This window comes from Juglans microcarpa x Juglans regia, chromosome 4D (genome assembly GCF_004785595.1).
Source record: "Juglans microcarpa x Juglans regia isolate MS1-56 chromosome 4D, Jm3101_v1.0, whole genome shotgun sequence".
Taxonomy (NCBI): domain Eukaryota; kingdom Viridiplantae; phylum Streptophyta; class Magnoliopsida; order Fagales; family Juglandaceae; genus Juglans; species Juglans microcarpa x Juglans regia.
In genome coordinates this window covers 20,697,708-20,717,091 of record NC_054600.1, presented here as the reverse complement: position 1 = coordinate 20,717,091, position 19,384 = coordinate 20,697,708, and the positions used below count along the sequence as shown (strand labels likewise).

Below are 19,384 nucleotides of genomic sequence, written 5' to 3'. Positions count from 1 at the left end.
CAAGTGTTGAACGCCTTCAAGCAAGCTTTCTCCCCATCGGTCAAATCTAGGGAAGTCTCCTTATCCTCTGGGACAACCCCTCAAATGGCAAAGACGAAGAACTCACGACGAACTGCCTCTCTATCGGGAAATTCCCAACATTGACCCGACACGAAGAAGAACTGTTTAAACAAGTCATTGACACAGGAAAAATAGGGTTCTAGGCGGGCAACCCTATATCCTATTCAAGAATGAAAATTGCATAGGTTACAGTCATGCCGCCATACTCCATGCATGAAAAGAAACTCCTTGGCAGTTAGGCCAGGATAATCTTTGCCCATAGTCTCAAAGACCATACGCCAGATAATACAACACAATATCAGAATCCTCCATGTGTTGGGATGAAGCTGTGATGGAACCAATTTAAGGTAGTCTAAGACGTCTTGGACGGGGTGACAAAAAGGAAGCTGCAATCCATTAGAAGAGACAATCGAGGTAATTAGTTTTTTTATTTCCCTTTCTGTTTTCTCTACGTTTCCCTAGTTTTTTATTTTTCCTTTTCCCATCTCTAAACGATAAGAGGTTAGATCTAGAGTCACAAACCCCTCTAATAAGAATGTTACATACAGTCGTGAAGTACGCAAGTATCGCGTAATTCTTTTAAAAAAGAATGAAGTTTATTTCTAAAAAATTAGTTTTTTTTTTCATGTGAGTCATGTATTTATTTATTTATTTTAAAAAGATTACACGATATTTATACACTCGACGATTAAAATATGATAATATCATTTTTTTAATCCAAAAACGCTACTTTCTTGAAATCTTTAAAGTGACTTGTTTTCAACATAAGAAATCTTATTTTTAATTTAATTAATTATATTTTGCTAAAATCATAATTCATTATTTGTTTATGTTGTCATTATTTTAATTAATTATACAGCAGGCAGCCTTCGCTTTCGTTTTCCTCTCTCGTCTCAACGGATAAGAAAGTTGACGAAAACACACCACCGTATATCGATGGGAAGATAAGCTTCTTTCTCGCACCCGCACTCTCTGTCTCTCTCTCTCTCTCAAACTTCAGAACAACAACAACAACGCAGCGAGACACTCGTTTCTCAGTCCCATGGTACCCCTCCTCTCCTTTGAAACCCCGAGAGTCCCTCTCTTTTTTCTCAACCCCACCCCACATCGCCTTACACAATTTACTCGCTCAAAAACCCCACTACGCCGAACCCACTACCCCATTACCTCAATCTCCCAAGACCCTTATCGCCTCCCCAACCAGAACCCTCCAAACCCACCTAAGTCCCAGCCCAGAACTCTCTTCCCCGGCGGCTTCAAGCGCCCCGAGATCAGAGTCCCCTGTCTCGTCCTTCAGTTGGATCCAGACGACGTCATTGGTCGACAGGATGCCTTGGATTTGATCGACAAGGCCGTTGCCAAGTGGGTTCGGATTGTTTTGCTCAATGGCGGTGAAGGAAGTGGTGCTGGGAGGGTTTACGAGGCCGCTTGTTTGTTGAAATCGATTGTTCGGGACCGCGCATATTTGTTAATCGCGGAGCGAGTAGATGTCGCTGCAGCCGTTGGAGCTAGTGGGGTTGTACTCTCTGATCAAGGTTGTTTTTATACGCCATATCTAATTTGTTTTTACTATTAATGAACGACAAGGCATTTAGTTTTTCACGTACTCACTGATTGGATGATCTTGAGAGCTGAATTCCTAATAACGTCACTACAACAGAAAATGAAGATCGATACAGGCTGCAGATCCACACGCTAACTTGACCGATTATGCTAACCAGAATTCATTCTTATATATGTGTGCGCGTGCGTGTGTTAAAAATATTTCACTCTGTAAGATACATTCTTTTGATAATTAAGCTATCCAAATAAAGTGTTTATTTCTGAGCCGGATCATTTATTGTAGTATTTGGTACCTTGGTCCATGGTGAATCCCAATGTTTGGTCACAGTGTGCGTTAGTTTGGTCTGTTATCTATTTTACCAGTTATGTTCCCTATTCAATACAATTTCATCTCAATATTAGAAATTGTACGATGCGGTAATTATATGATGCTTCTTTCTGTTACAGGTCTTCCTGCCATTGTGGCCAGAAACACAATGATCGATTCCAAGTCTGAATCGGTTGTTCTTCCTTTGGTAGCTAGGAAAGTGCAAACTGCAAATGCTGCTTTAAATGCGTCTTTTTCTGAAGGTGCTGATTTTCTTATATATGACATTGGTGGAGAGAAACATGTTGATATGGCAGAGAACTCTGTATTTGAGAATGTGAAGATACCAATTTTTGTCATCTTTTCTTCCCATGGAGAGGATGCATTATTGAATGAGGCATCGGATATACTCAAATTGGGTGCTAGTGGTTTCGTGATCCCTTTGGAAGGTTTGGGGTTGTTTGAGGATGATGTTTTGAGGAAATTGTTTAACAATGCATACATGAATAAAAGAATGCAGGATGAAGTTGAAAGCTCTATTAAGTTCAAATTATTGAATGTGGATAATGGTGGTTATGGGGAAAAAAGAGTAGCTGGATTTATTAAATTGGAAGATAGAGAAAAACAGTTCATAGAAACAGAGAGAACAGTTTTGCTCAAAGCAATAAATGTTATCCAGAAAGCTGCTCCTCTGGTGATCATTTAATTAAAACATTTGGTAGTTGTATTATTTTTCAGATGATTCTATATTTCATAAATATTTTATTATTCACTCAATTCTGAAACTGGAAATATTGGTTTTGAATGACAGATGGAGGAGGTTTCACTTCTCATTGAAGCAGTTTCACAAATTGATCAGCCATTTTTGCTGGTTATAGTGGTAATTGTGTGCTGAACTTCAACAAATTCTGGTTCCAGGGATATACATTGGTATTAGCTCTAAATTTCATAATTTTCTTTTTAAAGTTGAAAGGGTGTAGAATTTAAGCTGCCTTGGTTATTCCACATACATGTTTACATAAGAAAAAATGTATAGGGATTGTTGAGATTGTCTACATTATTATATGCTACTGCTAATAATGGATTACTTTTTTAGTCCCTATGCCGCTGCATTAAAACTTATAATTAAAGAATTAATGGATTGCTTTTTCCAAATTGAAGGAACTCAGTGCAAATGCAGGCTCAACTTGAGTAGGCGGATTCACACAAAGTATACGTAGCATAATTTTTGTTTTGATGGTACCAAGTGTTCAAGAACAAAGTCCCGACTAATCTCGGTGGTGCACAGGCTCTCGGAAAAGAGTTTCCCGCAAGTGCACCTCGGATAATTTAAGGGGAAGTTCCCCCCTGTCCGATGACCCCTAGAAATTGTTTGTACCCAAGAGGATTCGAACCTTAGACCTGGAGGGAGCATACCACCAAGACCAAGGCCTTTACCACTTGAGCCAACCCCTAGGGGTTATCGTAGCATAACACCCTCTATAGGATAATATGTTTATTCAAATCACATGTCATCATGTCATATCAATTCTCATTGTTTACTAGCATATCTCTTTTCTTATTGAGCCTAGTGTTTGACTGTGTATAAGATTCTAGTTGTCTTCTCATACTTGTCTATTTGTCTGTTTCATCAGGAGGAATCAACATTGAAAACAATATCTGAAAATAAGCTTTTTTTATTGCTTTGTATTTACCTTCTGGTTTTTCTAATAAACTTAATCACTTGAAAGAAATATACTTCTATGGTGGGAGCAAGGTTTTTTAACAGCTGAGAAAAGAGCTGTTGTATAAAGACCGGTATAATTACTATAGTGCCATTCTAGCCATATAGTTTATCAGAATGTGGCTTGAGTTTTTTCTTGACAATTTCATATAACTTGATATTCGTAGGGTGAATTTAACTCTGGCAAGTCAACGGTTATTAATGCACTTCTTGGAAGAAGATATCTCAAAGAGGGGGTTGTTCCTACAACTAATGAGATCACTTTTTTACGCTATTCTGAGTCGGGTTCTGGTCATGAACAACATTGTGAAAGGCATCCGGATGGTCAATATACATGCTACCTGCCAGCTCCGATTCTTAAAGAAGTGAGTTGATTTTTCCTTGGTTACAGCTCATGATTTCTTATGAGATATTCCAATATTACAATTAAAATATGAATATGTTTCCTTTAATTTTAACCTGATGCAATGAGCATTGAAGAGAAGCAAAGATAAGAATAATGTCTGTCACATTGTAGCAAAAACGAAGGACACAGCATATGCTTCTTCAATAGTTTACCCTGCATTAACTCCCTGGAAATAGTTCTGAATACTGGCTTCTTATAATAATTAACCATGATGCATTATGGACTAATTTCATCTATCCCTTTCTAAATCAGATGGTCGTGGTTGACACACCTGGAACTAATGTGATTCTTCAGAGGCAACAACGCCTAACCGAGGAATTTGTACCCCGTGCAGATTTGGTTCTTTTTGTTATATCTGCTGATCGTCCTTTAACTGAAAGTGAGGTATGAATAGGTGGACTCATCAATTTGGCTGAGCTTGATATTATAGTTTTGTCCTCGAGAAAAAGAATGAATCTCTAATGCCTCAGGCTCTAGCTTGTACGCTCTTTGTATGCAAGTATGGTTGATTTTTCCTGGTCAAGCAGTGAAGCTTAATTTATCATGCAGAGAAGTCTGCGATTTAGGCCTCGTTTGGTTAGACAGATGAGATGAGAAATTTGTAAATAGTAGTGAGAAAATTTGTGAATAGTAGTGAAATGTGTTGAGTTAAGATGTTTTATGGGGTTTTGGGAAAGGAGAAAGAAGGCCTCGTTTGGTTACATAGATGAGATGAGAAATCTATGAATAATAGTAAGAAAATTTGTGAATAGTAGTGAAATGTGTTGAGTTAAGATGTTTTATGGGGTTTTGGGAAAGGAGAAAGAAAAAGTTAAATAAAAAATTATAAAGTTAAAAGAGGGTTATAATATAATTTTTTAATATTATTTTTACCGATCAAAAACAAATAATTTTTTAATATTATTTTTGTTTTGAGATTTGAAAAAAATTGAATTATTTTTTATGTTTTGTTTGGAAGTTTGGGAAAGTTGTAATGATTAGATGAAAAAGTTGAAAAGTTAAAAATTTGAAATTGAAAAATGTTTGTGTTTCAATGGTGTTTAGATGTTCAGATGAGATAAGATGAGATGAGATGGGTTGAAAGATTTGTGAAACCAAACCAGGCCTTGCAGTTGGAAATATCACTTTGTTAATCTTATCTTTTTAATGACATACTTTTGTGCTGAAACCTTTTTATTTTGAAAAAAAGGTTTTTTCTTGAGTTCATAGTATTTGCAAGAAATCTCTTAGCAGGATGTGTTATCACTGAAACTGATTTCATTTTTATTTCTGTCATTATTTTTCAGGTTGGTTTTCTTCGTTATACTCAACAATGGAAGAAAAAAGTTGTGTTTGTCCTGAATAAGGCTGACCTCTATCAGACTGCCCAAGAGGTTTAATTATGCATTTTTTCAAATTGATTGTTGATTTTACCTTCTATGATTTTCTTATAGTAGAAGTTTTAAATCTTCTGGAGTTCCTTTATCATCTATCATTACCTATTCTGCTCTCTTTAACTATTTACATGATTCGGTACAGCTTGAAGAAGCAATATCATTCATCAAGGAGAATACTCGGAAATTGCTAAATACAGAGGATGTGACATTATATGCTGTCTCGGCACGATCTGCTCTTGAAGCAAAACTTTCATCTTCATTTGAGACTGAAAATAACCACGGTGATTTATTGGTGTTTGATTCCCAATGGGGAAGCAGGAGCTTCTATGAATTTGAAAATTATTTATATAGTTTTTTGGATGGCTCAACAAATGCTGGAATGGAGAGAATGAAGCTAAAACTTGGAACACCCATTGGCATAGTAGAACGGCTACTTTCTGCTTGTGATACGCTTGTGCGAGAGGACTGCCGGGTTGCCAAGCAAGACTTGGTCTCAGTAAACAATAGAGTTGCTAGCGTAAAAGAATATGCCTCAAAGATGGAAAGTGAGAGCTTGTCTTGGAGAAGGAAGGCTTTATCTCTAGTATGCACCCTTTCTTTAGGCAGAAGTAGTTTGGCGGTACTTGTTTTAGATTGTTTATGAACTGTATTGTATGAAATTGCAGATTGAGACTACAAAATCACGTGTTCTGGAGCTTATAGAAGCTACTCTTCAACTGTCCAATCTTGATCTTGTTGCTTCATATGTTTTCAAAGCAGAAAAATCGGGAACAATGCCTGCCACAACAAGGTTTCAAAATGATCTGATTGGTCCCGCACTCTCAGATGCACAAGTGAGTAAATGGATTAGTGCAGAGTGTAATTTGTCTGTTTGTGTAAGATATTCTTCCATGAACCTGGTTTTCAGTCCTGAAATCGCAGTGTTCATGTGAGGATTATGCCTGTGCTGCTTAAGTCTCAGAATGCATGAATATGAATTGCTTCTTCTTAATATTTACAATTTGTAGCTTTACTAAAGGTTTTTTTTTCTCTGCCTACAGGTCTTCTCAATAATTTTGTTACCATGTTTTCCATAGAGTAAGTCTGCATTGGTTTGTGAATTGATGTTTACTTGTGGTATTTTCTTGGTGTGTAGAAACTACTTGGGGAATATGTCACGTGGTTACAGTCAAGCAATGCTCAGGAAGGGAGTCTGTACAAGGATTCTTTTGAAAAAGAATGGCCTTCATATGTTTATCCAAACACTCAGGTGCATTTCGAGACCTATGAGTTGCTGAAAAAGTTGGATAGGATCAGCTTGAGTGTGATAGAGAACTTCGGTGCTGGTGCTGCTTCCAAGTTGTTTGAGCAAGAAATCCGCGAAGTGGTGAGTTTGAAAGCCCTCAGGATAATGAGTAGCACTTCTTTTTCTTCAGCAAGAAGATGGAATGTTGTGTTGTGGTGCTTGTAGTGCCCATCACTGAGTTATTCGTTTTAAACTCTAGAATGGACCCTTTTTAATTTATCCTCTGAAGTGGATGGCATCTACATCTTTTCATATTAACATCAATGGGGAATTTGTTTGGAGGTTATATTGGATGTTATTCCTTCTTGGACACCCCCAAAAGTGTTGTCATTAATATGCAGTACTTATTTGTTGGGACTTTATAGTGGAAGATGCTTATGTAATTTAATTTGATTATGGTGAACTCAACCCGATTTGAAATATTCTCTCTTTGATGTCAGTTCTTAGGGACTTTCGGAGGACTGGGGGCAGCTGGTTTGTCTGCTTCACTTCTGACATCTGTATTGCCAACTACTTTGGAGGATCTTCTCGCTCTTGGCCTTTGTTCCGCTGCCGGGTGATGCATCTTCTTCAATCTTACACTCTCTTTCTGCACCGCTTTGTGATTCTTTCTTTTCACTGAAGCCTTTATGTCACAAATGCATCAATTTATTGGTAGTTCATGTGGGTGAGAATCCAGCTCTATGGGAGTCATTCTGGACGAAGGAGGAAGATTTTATAGGACATCATTGTTCCAACTTTACATATATCATAGTTAGCTCACTGCTGCCAGGAATAGATTTGTAGTTATTTGATACTGTTTCTTAGCTAAAATTTTGTTAGCCGAGTTCTGGGATGTGTTTCAAGTTGAAGGGAAAGGAGTAGAAATGGAATCTTACAATATCTCCATTTCTCATTGGCACTTTCACACACAGACATGGAAACATTTATGCCTGTTAGACAAATTGGTTCCGGCTTTTTCAGTATCTTCCTTTTAGTTTGGAGTGGGTAGGATGATGGGATGATATCAGCCATTTACAGTTCTGGCTCCGTCACCTTGAATTAAATTAAACAGCGAGCTGTTCAAATTTATATCCTGATGTGGAATACCTAATAACCCTTTGTTTTGTACTCTGTGCATTAGTGCTCCTATGTTGTTACTTCATCTCTCTCTCTCACTTACTCACACACACACACACACACGATAACACCGTTTTATATCATTAAAAAAGAGTAGTTTTACAAACTATAGTTTGCAGTATTTGACCAATACTTCATTTCTGTGATAGGTTATTAGCAATTTCAAACTTCCCAGCTCGCAGGCAAGGGATGATAGATAAGGTGAGAAGGGCTGCAGATGCCTTGGCCAGTGAACTTGACGAGGCCATGCAGAAGGATCTATTGGAAGCTATCAATAATATGGAAAGCTTTGTGAAAATCATTGCCCAGCCCTACCAAGATGATGCACAGCATAGACTAGACAAACTCTCAGAGATTCAACAAGAATTGTCGGGAGTTGAGAAAGAAATTCAGAAACTAAATAGTGAAATTCAAAATCTTCATGTATCATGACATCAGAAAACTTTGCTGTTATCTGAGGCTTTCCTTCTTGGTAGTGAATGCTCCACGAGTTGTTTTGGGTAACAACCATTTAACATAACAATGTATCGATAGAGTACCAATTTTTCATTTAATTTGGAGCATTCAACTCTGATTCATTCTTGAGGGAAATGCTTTATGCTCTTACAGATTGAATGAGGTGTAATATGGGCAATGACCCTTACTCTTAAGCTTTTTATGTATTGTCCACAAGCTGATGCAAACCCAAATTGATATGTGGTATCTAGGTCTAGATTTTACATTGATTGCATTGAAGTACTACTTTAAGAAGATGAATTTGTACAAATATGGAAGTAAAAGCTTAATATCCTCATTGGACTAAGGCAATATTAGTTATTTTCCCTCAAATCATATATTTATGTTCATTTTGCCTTATTAGTAAATATTTGGTTTCAAGTTTTGAGAATGATTCTAATTTCGATTTTGGCCAAATTTTTGGTAGGATTTTTGTTTATTTTTGTATTTATTTCTCATACGATAATTTAGAATTTTCTATTTTGAACAAATCATCATAATTTCAAATTTTGCAGTTATTTAGTCGGGTTTGTGGATTTCATAAAATAATTTCAAATTTTACTATTAATCAATATTGTTTAGAGTTTTCTGTGTTTTGGGTAAATCTATTCTCTTCTATATGTTGATCATCTATTAAAACTAGTTGTTAGAATTAATCTAAATTCTGTCTGGCGTCACAAACATGGAACGTGTTAGTATTAAAGTTTATTGACATGTCTCCTTTATGTACATTAGTGGACCTTTACTAACATCTTTCTCCTTGAGTGGCACTTTAATGATCATCAATGAATAGAAACCTAAGCATATGCTTGTCATCACAAGTTAGATAAGAATGAAGTTATGTTTAAGAACAACATCAATGATAACAACAGCATTAACATCAGCACAATTCCATTACCTTTCTCGTTAAGATAACTAATAAGTTGCTTTCCAGAAAAAGAAAAAAAAATTAGTTGTCATTTCGGGGGCAAAGGTGGGCAGCATGATCAGAAGAGGCCTTGCCCTTTTTCTAAGTTTGATAGGGTCTCACTTTTATTCTACGTTTGGATGTTGAGGTGATCTTTGATGATTTGAGTTGATATGTATATAGTAATATTTTGTGGATCCTATTGAGATATAGTTGAATGTAAATAGGTTGATATATGTGTTTGAATGTATGAAATATGTTGAGATGAATTTAATTTTTTATGAGAAGTTGAAAAAGTAATGAGTCTTATCAATGATTGGTTTGAGATGAGTTGAGATTAGTTGAGTTGATTTCAACAATCAAACACATTAGTCTCTTGCCCTTCATTTAAAACAAAAACAAAGTAAAAGGGAATTGGAAAGGAAATCAGGTGGTTAGGGCTTGAGTGTATACAAGAGGCACATATTCTTCTTTGCTCGCTACAAATTAGACCTCTGTTTTCTTGAGTTCTTTGCTTGTTTGTTTTTGCAAATGAAATGAGGTGAGATGAGATGAGTTGAGATAAAAGTTGAAAGTTGAATAAAATATTTTTAAAATATATTTTTTTAATATTATTTTTATTTTGAGATTTGAAAAAGTTAAATTATTTATTTTATTTTATATGAGAATTTGAAAAAGTTATAATGATGAAATGAAATGAGAATGATTGTAAAAACAAACGAGGTCTAAAGATATCGAAACTAGAATAGGAAGGTAGATCCCTATTCTGGTTTCAATATCCTCTGTTATGCACCTTATAATTACAACTTAGAAACTATAATTCTCCATACCAATAACAACAATTTCGTATTCTTCACTGTAGTTTATTGCTTTATTGGTAAGACACAAGCATTTGACATCTTTGGAGTATATGTGCATTAGGATTGCTAAGCAATCTTTGTCATTCATGCTTTTCAACTTCTTATTTATTTTTCAAATTCATTCCTCGATCCTAATACTTGTAATCACTTTTGTCTTGGAGTCTACCTTCCTAAATATCACGAACTCAATGTTCAGTGCCTCAAAAAATTTTAGCTGCTTCTACTTCTCTTTTTAGCATAAGTACGATATATAATTGCACAGGAAGCGGTGTTATTCTGCCGTCTGAATAGTACCGTTCATTGTTATTGCTAAGTTATTTTTATAATTTTTTTTTATATTTTTTTAATATATTTAAATATTTAAAAAAAATAAAAAAAACATCAAAACACTTAAAATCACTTTCATAATTACTAAATAAAAAAATATAATTTTATCAAATAGTACATTTGAACGGTACAATTTGAAAGGCAAAATAGCTTTTTGCTTGCACAAGACAGTACAAAAAAACTTTTTTTATTTTTATTTATTTATTTATTTTTAATTTTTTAATTTGTACCATGAACAGAAAAAAAGATATACTATGGATCCTGTTATGTACTCAGAGCTTGTCGGTATGTTTTTGGCATTTGGTCAATGACCAGAACAGAAACGATTTGGTCAATAGAGAGGCGATGACTGTGGTCAAAAGCAGGACACGTTTGCTTTTCATCTGTTTTTGCTCTCAGTTGTCACTAGAAAACCAACCAAAATTGGTGCCATTTTAAGACTATTACAAATATTACAGAGATATTGCAGAACTAGGCAAATTAACAAGCACTACAGCAATAGCGGAACAAAAGCCACACCTAAGATGGCACTAGCCATTTAGAAACACAATGCAAAACGGGTTAACAGCAAGCTAATTGTGGTAAGACCAATTGGCAGACAGCACCGAGTGATCATTGGACAGCAACAAATCAAGGGCAGCATGCAGAAAGACAGTGCACAATCAAAGACAGCAGCCACAACACCACAGCCAGTAGGAAGCTTAAAGAAATAATATAAATAATTAAATCTACATTTTCTAAACTTTGATCCATTAATTAAATATTTCACGTGATGGGAGCCCTTCATAGCAAACAGCATCCTAAGACACTACTTCTTGAGCAGCATGGCCAACACTGTAATTATATGCAATGCTCATTGCTCATGAGGCTTTTTCATGAAAGAAGTTTAATGAAAGAACAGAAGATATAGAAACAAATTGCCATTTTATATGAACAAAATTCAAGTAGGAATTATTATTATAACTTTTCATGTTTCTTCTAGTAATCAACAAGCTGATATTCAAGCCATAGGTGAATCTTCATCAATTTTAGGGAATCTGGTGGGAGAAATAAAAAAAAAATCCAACAATTGTTTGGAGAATGTCTTGTTCAACATGTTAGAAGGCTTGGAAATGAGGCAGCACATAAGCTGGCCAGGTATGTTTGGAATACTGAGAGTCTAGAAATGTGATGGGAGAATGTTCCTCAGTTTATTTCCCAAGTTATTTGGCTTGGCAAAAATTTGTAATGTTATTGATATATTAATGATATATATATATATATATATATATATATATATAAATCTCACTTTAAATTCTAACATATTTATATCTCAAAATGTTTTCTATTTCTTAAAAAAAACTTTTCACTTCATCATTTGCCTATATTTTCTTGAAAAAAAATGTGGTAACCAAATTAACTTTCACAAAAATTATATTCCAACTTACCCGTTTGGATACAAAAGTGAGATCTAATTTCAACTAATAATTTTACTACTATTCATAAACCATCCCAACTCAACTCATCTCATCTCACTATCAAAACATGTAGTGTAAGATAGAATATAAATAATTAAATTTATCTCTTCTCATTAATTTGAACTTTTAAAGCAACTAATGATTTATTATTTCTACAAATTCTAATACAAAACATCTGTCAAGAGAATCAAACAATTTCTCATATTGTATTCCACTTTCACAAAATCTAGTTACAAACACATTTCAATTTTATTTTTAAAACTTACAAAAAATTCTCAAAAACCCCAAAATGGAAACATGCCCGGACCAATGTTTTTTCCAACATTACTTGGCAAGACGAGTCATGTGTCAGCAATTATCTTGTGGGTGAGTATTAGCAATCACCCGTCAGCAGCAAAGAAAGTACAGTTTCAAAGCTTGGAGGTGCAGTAGGCTTATCCAAGAGTTGTATATGCTGACTCAGCAAGTTTGTGGCATAATCTGTTCAGTTTTCCATCACGTATTATTTCCAGCGGTTTCCAGTTTCTGATTTCCTGTGTATAAACAGAACCAATAACCCAATTCAATGTGTTCATTTCAATAAAAAGTTCTTCATCTAACTTTTGATAAGAAGCCCCAGATCACGACCAGTGGACCGCAACATGCGGCAAGCAACATTTGACAGCATGGCAGCAACCACAACATAACCGGCAGCGACCAAATTACAACGGCAAGAAAAAAGAAAAAGAAAAATTTAAGCGTATAGTGGTAAAGTGTAAAGCAGAATTGTATAGGGAAAGGTAGCAATCCCAACCACAAAATACTAAAGAGAATCATGTACTTTGTGGGTTTCTTTAAGCTGAAACGACGATAGATGAAAAAGCTTGGGTTTTGTCCATAAATAGAAAAAACAAAGCTTGGTGTTTCCTGTCAAATTAAGTGAGTCCGAGTCAGGGATGAACATAGAACTGATCTCGACTCGGTCCACCATTCTCGGTGTTTACCACCGAACTAAGAAAAGGTGTTCCCCCTAATTTAATGTTAATGTTTTTTGTTTTTTTGTTTCTTGTTCCATTTATAACGTGTGGCAGAGTAAAGTTGTAAATTCAAGTGGGCTCAACAAGTTCCTGCCCCCCCTCCTCTCTCAACGGGTTCGACCTATATATTCATCTCACGCTTTCACATTTCTTTCACGTCACTCGGTCCTCCTCCCCTTTCCCGTTCCTCTCTTTCTCTCTTCTTTTTAAACCCATCGATCTTCACTTTCAGCCAAACCATGTGGTGGGTTTCACTCAAGTTCCTGTCTTTTATCCAAATTCTTCACCTTTGAGTTCATCAAACTCCATTCTAGCCCAGCACTAAAACTCTCTGTTTCATCATCCTCTGTTTTTTGCATTCAACATTTCATAGTTGAAAGAATCGACATGTCTTCGAGTGGTGCTAATTCGTGTGGGTGGAGTTTTCTCCAGGCACTCACCAAAAATTCACTCTATACCAAAGAACAAGACACCGGAAATGACAAAGTGTGTGTGAACCCACATGCTAACCGCTCTTATTTTAGGCTAAGCGAAGAAAGCCTTCGAATGTGCACAGAAAGCTTGTGCAGCGAGACAGGTAGTGCTTTCACAGAAAGCAATATCGATGAAATCGCTATGCTTTCAGTAGTTACTGAAACTGGTCCCTGGAAGCAGGCTTCGAAATTGGACGGCTTTCGGGTGTCAAAGAAGTTGAATCATTGCCGTAGTTTTCCTCCACCCTTGACATCCATTAGTGGCTCTAATGGTGTACAAGTCAAACCTCACAGAGAAGGTGGTAGGCTTGTTTTGAAAGCTGTTACAGTCCGGTCTTCTCGTGGACTGTTTCATGCTGAGCGTGGAGATGGCAGGCTTAGGCTTCGGTTGGTCCAAGATGAAGGATTTGATGAGTTGGAGAATGAAGAAGTTGCTCAAGAAGAAGGGTTGGAAACTGGAGTTGTTAAAAAAGAAGCAGAACAAGTTTCGGATGATTCTGATATTGATGAGCAGGAGGAGGAGGAGGATTTGAGTGGCGGTGTTGGAAATGAGATGGGAATGGGGAAACTTCCAAGGCCAAGCAGGTGCATGGAAAGTGGCCATGGGAACATAGCGTTACTGAATTGGGAGCCTGTCTGGTTGGCTGCTTATAGGCTCACTGTCTGAAAAAATCACTGTTGTTATCATTACTTCTGTCCAATTTTCCATTTTTTTAAACTAAGTGTTATAGTTTTGATTTCTTGTGCATTGGGTTTCCCAAAGAAGTATGTAGTAGTGGCTATTTTAAGTTGTCAAAATTATATGTGCATGGTCTTCCTCCCCTTTTCCTCTCCTTTTTTAACTCCTTATTTTATCTCATTAGTCATTACATTCTGTTGGGCCAGCTATCTCACCACAGCATTTCCCTTACATAACCATCAACCACCCACTATTTATCTATTCTTCAGAGTACCTCCTTTTGGTATTCCAACCGACTTACCGACTACCACAATATTTCTAGCACCTAGGCTTGTCCTGAAACATGAACATCGATTGTCGGCCATGGGCTTTATTACTTTCTAGAGACATGTTCTTCGTTATAAATTTTTTCATTTTTAACCACACATGTCGCATAGCATATTTTAAATCATCATCGACGTCATTTGAGTAGTTTTTTTTTTTTTTTAATTTAATTTAATTTGGGGACGGTAAGTTTCAAACTCCAGACTTACATTTTAGAAGAGGAAGGTTATGCTAACTACGCCTCAGGCTGTTGGTGATGTCATTTGAGTAGTTTACATATAAAAATCACTTAAAAAAAAATACGTGTATTGGAGACAGCAAATTATCAAATCCCAAATGATTAGTTTTTTTGATACTCACTTTTGACTGGGAAGTCGATGGGGGAATATTTTGGTGAGCCAATTAAGGGGCAAACATTGTGCAAGGTGGTGTGTACAACTTACAAAAAGGAGTACAAAGGCATGCTAACTATAGGTTGTAGGGGCCCAAAGTGAACAGAAGCACCGACATCTTGACCTAATATCATCTTCCACGTGCTCCCTTTAATTTTCACTCCTGAGATCATTCTAACGTGCATGGTATCAACAGCTTGCATATATATATATATATATATATATATATATAATAAAGAGATTCTACAAACTAAACCTACGAGCTGACATGCATTTATATGACACGTTAGATATATTTCATAATAAAAATAATTTTACAATCTAAATATATCATATCAAACCACGTCAGTTTCAAATAGTGAAATGACCATTTTGAAGTCCATATAAAAATCTCAAGAGGGCAATGCTGAAATACCCTTATAAAAGGAAATTGGAGTGGTTGGTCATATTAAATAACTATTTGTCTCAATAGATTAAGTTGGGGAGAGAGATATATTTAATTTTTTAAATTATATCATAATACTCCACTTCAAGTATATGCCAAACTTTTTTTAATAAGTGGACTCAACATATAAAATATTTAATTAAGCAATACTGTGAAGTATAGAGTTTATAAAGTTGCCAGAATAGTCCCACACTGTGACAAGGCTATGTGGCTAACTAATGTGGAACCATTCAAACATACAAACATATCACAAGGTCAAAGCAACTATATATACAAGCCTACCTAATTAATGTAGGACTATTTTGACAAATTAAGGTATTTATGTGTAAGGTTAATTTAGATGGAGATGAAATTGTCAAGAAGCAAGGCATCATTGTGCTTCAAATAATATCATCATGTGCTTTCAGAATCTTATCTGACAAGCATGCATGGTCCTTTAAGCACCGATTCTCTTCACCATATCATGTGACAAGGAAACAAAATCTTAGGGCAATCAGCATGTCATCCTAGTTTTTTTGTCACATGCATGTTTTACTATTTCTTTGTTGAAGTTACAATTGCTAGCTTCCAAAATTTTAGTTACTTTCGTACGTAATTAGCTGATGATCTCATGATCAATAGTAGACTATTAAATACTAAATTATCTATTATGTATAGTGTTTCATGTTATAGTATGCTTAAAAGAATCTTCAAATGATAAATAATAACATGATCAAGACCTACATGCATTACATAAAACCAAACTATTTCATCTCATCTCATATAATTATTATAATTTTTTTAAACTTCTATACAAAATATAATAAACAATTCAACTTTTTCAAACCTCAAAACAAAAATTATATCATAAAAATATTTTATTCAACTTTCAACAAAACATCTAATCTTATCTCATCTGAACTACGTAACCAAACGAGACTTTAATAACTTGCGGCGTTTGAATATAAGCTAGATCAATATGAATATTTTAGTTTTCGAATTCAAATCTAAGGCGTTGAAGAGGTTTTGCTTTGATGTCAATTCAAACCCAAATTTTACTATATGATCGAAACTGAAGATTTGGATTTTAAAGAACAAAATTTAAATCCCCCCGTCATTAAATGTAGCAATCCAAATGCATCGACATTAGTAAATATTGTAAGTACTGTCTCATGTATAACATTAAAATGAGGGATATTTTTATAAAATATCTCATAAAACTAATATCATTTTACAAAAATATTTTTATTTAAAATATAGTTGTGAAATGTGTTGTGTGGATATCATTACTCATTTTTATAAAATACCTCATAAAAGTTCATCATTTTATAAAAATACTCTTATTTTAAAATATAATTATAAAATATATTACGTGGATATCATTACTCTAACTATGACAGCTCGGACAACTCGGAAAAATTTCCTTTTCCATTACTCTAGTCCAATTAGAAGGAAGAGTACGCCACAAATTCCACCCCAAAAAACCAACAGGAAGATGCCAATTTTAAGATCAATGGCTGCGCTTTAATTTCTGAACATGGCATTGGTCGAAAGTTCTGATTTTTTAATAGAAAGAATATTACAAACTAAAGCCAAGAGGATTGGTTAATATATGTGGTTTTAAGCTAAGATATAGCTGAAGGCATATTATATATGAAAAATTCTTTTCATCAGTTACTATTCATTACCCTACACTCTACACTATATGAAAATATCCTCACTCTATAAAAAAAAAACTATATAAATGTGAGGTGTGAAAGTTAATAGTGGTTGATGTACAGAATTTCTCATTATATATAGTTAATTATAAATAAGTACATGATGATCATGTACCTGTGTTGCTGTTAAAATTAACTGATCAATTTCTAATCTCAAATCTTACGATCAATTTTTACTTAAAAATCTTATAGGTTTGAAACTTATAACAAGTTTTGAAAATTACAACGTACGTAATTAACTATATATGAACACACAAACATATAATATTAAAAAAACTGAAAGCGTTTAAGTAGTACTACCCTCCTCTATTGATGATGATCTCTAAGTACTGATCTCATGCACTCAGACTTTTCTTTATTCTCATCTACTTTATTTGTTTTACTTATAATTTTCTCCATTTTCCCTTGAATTCCCATATTAATTTCCTTTTTAATATTAAACATATTATGTTTCTTAATTTATTTATTAAAGAGGGAGGGGATCGAAACTCTCAAATTATTTGTGTAAAACTGGGTCATATATCAATATATATATATATATATATATATATTTATATTTAACGGATATATAGTTCCTTTAATTTATATCGAGTTATCATGTTTATATCGGATTTGTTTTTAAAAAAATAATATAAATATCACAATATACATGCTAATGAAAGTATATAAAAAAATATTTAAGGTCTGAATATATGGATCCCGATATAATTTTTGTAGGACTGGAAATTAGCTAGACTAGGAGATAAGATATTGCAACTTTTTTCTGTTTTTTGACCAGGAGAGATGGGACTAGTTTCACGCCATATCTGACACTCAAATAATTGGCAAAGGACTAGTTTTCACTTCATAATGGAGGGGTTCCATCTGCTAGCTAGGAGATTCAAATTTCAGTCTCCAACGAAGATCCCGTATCAAAATATACATGATGCTTACATGTCTTGTAAATTCATCACGAATTAAGCTTTTAAGCTAGCTAGCTTAATGTTAATATCTTCTCATTATTTTTTGAGGGATTCCCCGAAAACATTCAGATGGCTAGAATACTTTGAGAAAAAAGAAAAGAAAAAGCGTTATGCTGCAAAAAGATCAATTAATACAATGTATATGGTAACCAAAAAAATAACGAAGTCATTATTGCATGGGAAGGATCAGACTTATAAATCGGTCATTGTTCCATCTTTTGATTACTTCCCCTAGAATTATTAATTAATACATATCTATATGGGCATGTGTTAAAAGATCCAATAATTGATCCAAAAGTTATAGAACTGTTGGATATATATTAATTTGGTTAAACCTTTAATCCGCAGGATAATAACATTCCATCACGCTTTCGGATCCGATGTCTATAGCGGCCCATTTTACCGACATTAAACCCGTTGTAGCCCTTTCCCTTTTGATGGCTTAACTCATGATTTATTAGTACTCAATGACTTAATACTATGTCCATACATAGTATGAAGACATAGTATGAAGACATTTTAATCCAGCCTATATAAGGTTGCTCTCTTCTTAACTTGAACTCGTGATGTAGTTTCTACTCTAATACCAATTGTTAAAGGTCCAATCATTGATCCAAAAGTCTTAGAACTAGTGTTGCATACTAATTTAATTAAACCTTTAATCTTAAAGATCATAACAGCATGAGAGAAAACCCTAATCACAGTTCTGCCAGTAACATATCATGCATGTTGTGGGAATAATTTGCAAACTATATATATATATATATATATATATATATATATATATATATATATGGGGATATATATATATATATATGGGGCTCTGATGAATATAATAGCAAAAAGATGGATCAAAGATTAATTTTCAGCGTGCAATTTTAATGGAACAGAATCATATATATGATCTATTTACCTAATAAGATTTTGGTATTTCGTTCGACATTATCATATCATTATAAATGTACGATTATAGTCAATTGCGCGCCTTCTCGATCCGATCCCTAGCTGCTAATAGGGCTTTAATTATTCTGTACGTTGTTCTTTTTCTTTCAGGCTGCGTCTTCTTTTTCCTCTTTTTTCTGTCTGGACGAGGGGTCGGGGGGTGTACGCTGAACATTAATCTCTAATCGAGTAATGGTACTCACGTAACATATTTTATAATATATATTTTAAAGTAAATATACTTTTATAAAGTAATATTATTTTTATTAAATATTTTACTAAACTAATATCCTTTATTTTAAAATATGGTTGTATACGTAATGTGTTATGAAAAATGATGTGTACATGTTTATCATTTTTCATCTCTAATATTTATTTTCTTAATTATTAAAAAAAAATAAAAAAAATCAAAATATATGATCAGTTGGTACATTTAAGAGTCATAATAACATTAGCCTTTTGTTAATTAATAAATATTATATATAATTATGGATGATATTGATATATCATATAAGCAATTAGATATATAGAAGAATGTAACGTTCACTAATTATAAATATTATTAGACG

At 34.3% G+C, this 19,384-nt stretch overlaps 2 protein-coding genes across 2 annotated transcripts; both read left to right on the top strand.

Annotated features, from left to right (window-relative positions):
* The first annotated feature begins 922 nt into the window (after window positions 1–922).
* LOC121259803 (probable transmembrane GTPase FZO-like, chloroplastic) lies at window positions 923–8,528 on the top strand. Its single transcript, XM_041161562.1, has 11 exons — window positions 923–1,595; window positions 2,071–2,624; window positions 2,742–2,810; window positions 3,821–4,018; window positions 4,312–4,443; window positions 5,346–5,432; window positions 5,578–6,018; window positions 6,101–6,268; window positions 6,571–6,801; window positions 7,161–7,276; window positions 7,989–8,528. The coding sequence occupies exons 1-11, from the start codon at window positions 1,103–1,105 to the stop codon at window positions 8,269–8,271; spliced, it is 2,772 nt and encodes a 923-aa protein (XP_041017496.1). The 5' UTR covers window positions 923–1,102; the 3' UTR covers window positions 8,272–8,528.
* A 4,306-nt stretch (window positions 8,529–12,834) lies between these two features.
* Window positions 12,835–14,183, top strand: LOC121259037 (protein FANTASTIC FOUR 3-like). The gene has a single exon (XM_041160516.1). The coding sequence runs from the start codon at window positions 13,289–13,291 to the stop codon at window positions 14,039–14,041; it is 753 nt and encodes a 250-aa protein (XP_041016450.1). The 5' UTR covers window positions 12,835–13,288; the 3' UTR covers window positions 14,042–14,183.
* The last annotated feature ends 5,201 nt before the right edge of the window (window positions 14,184–19,384 follow it).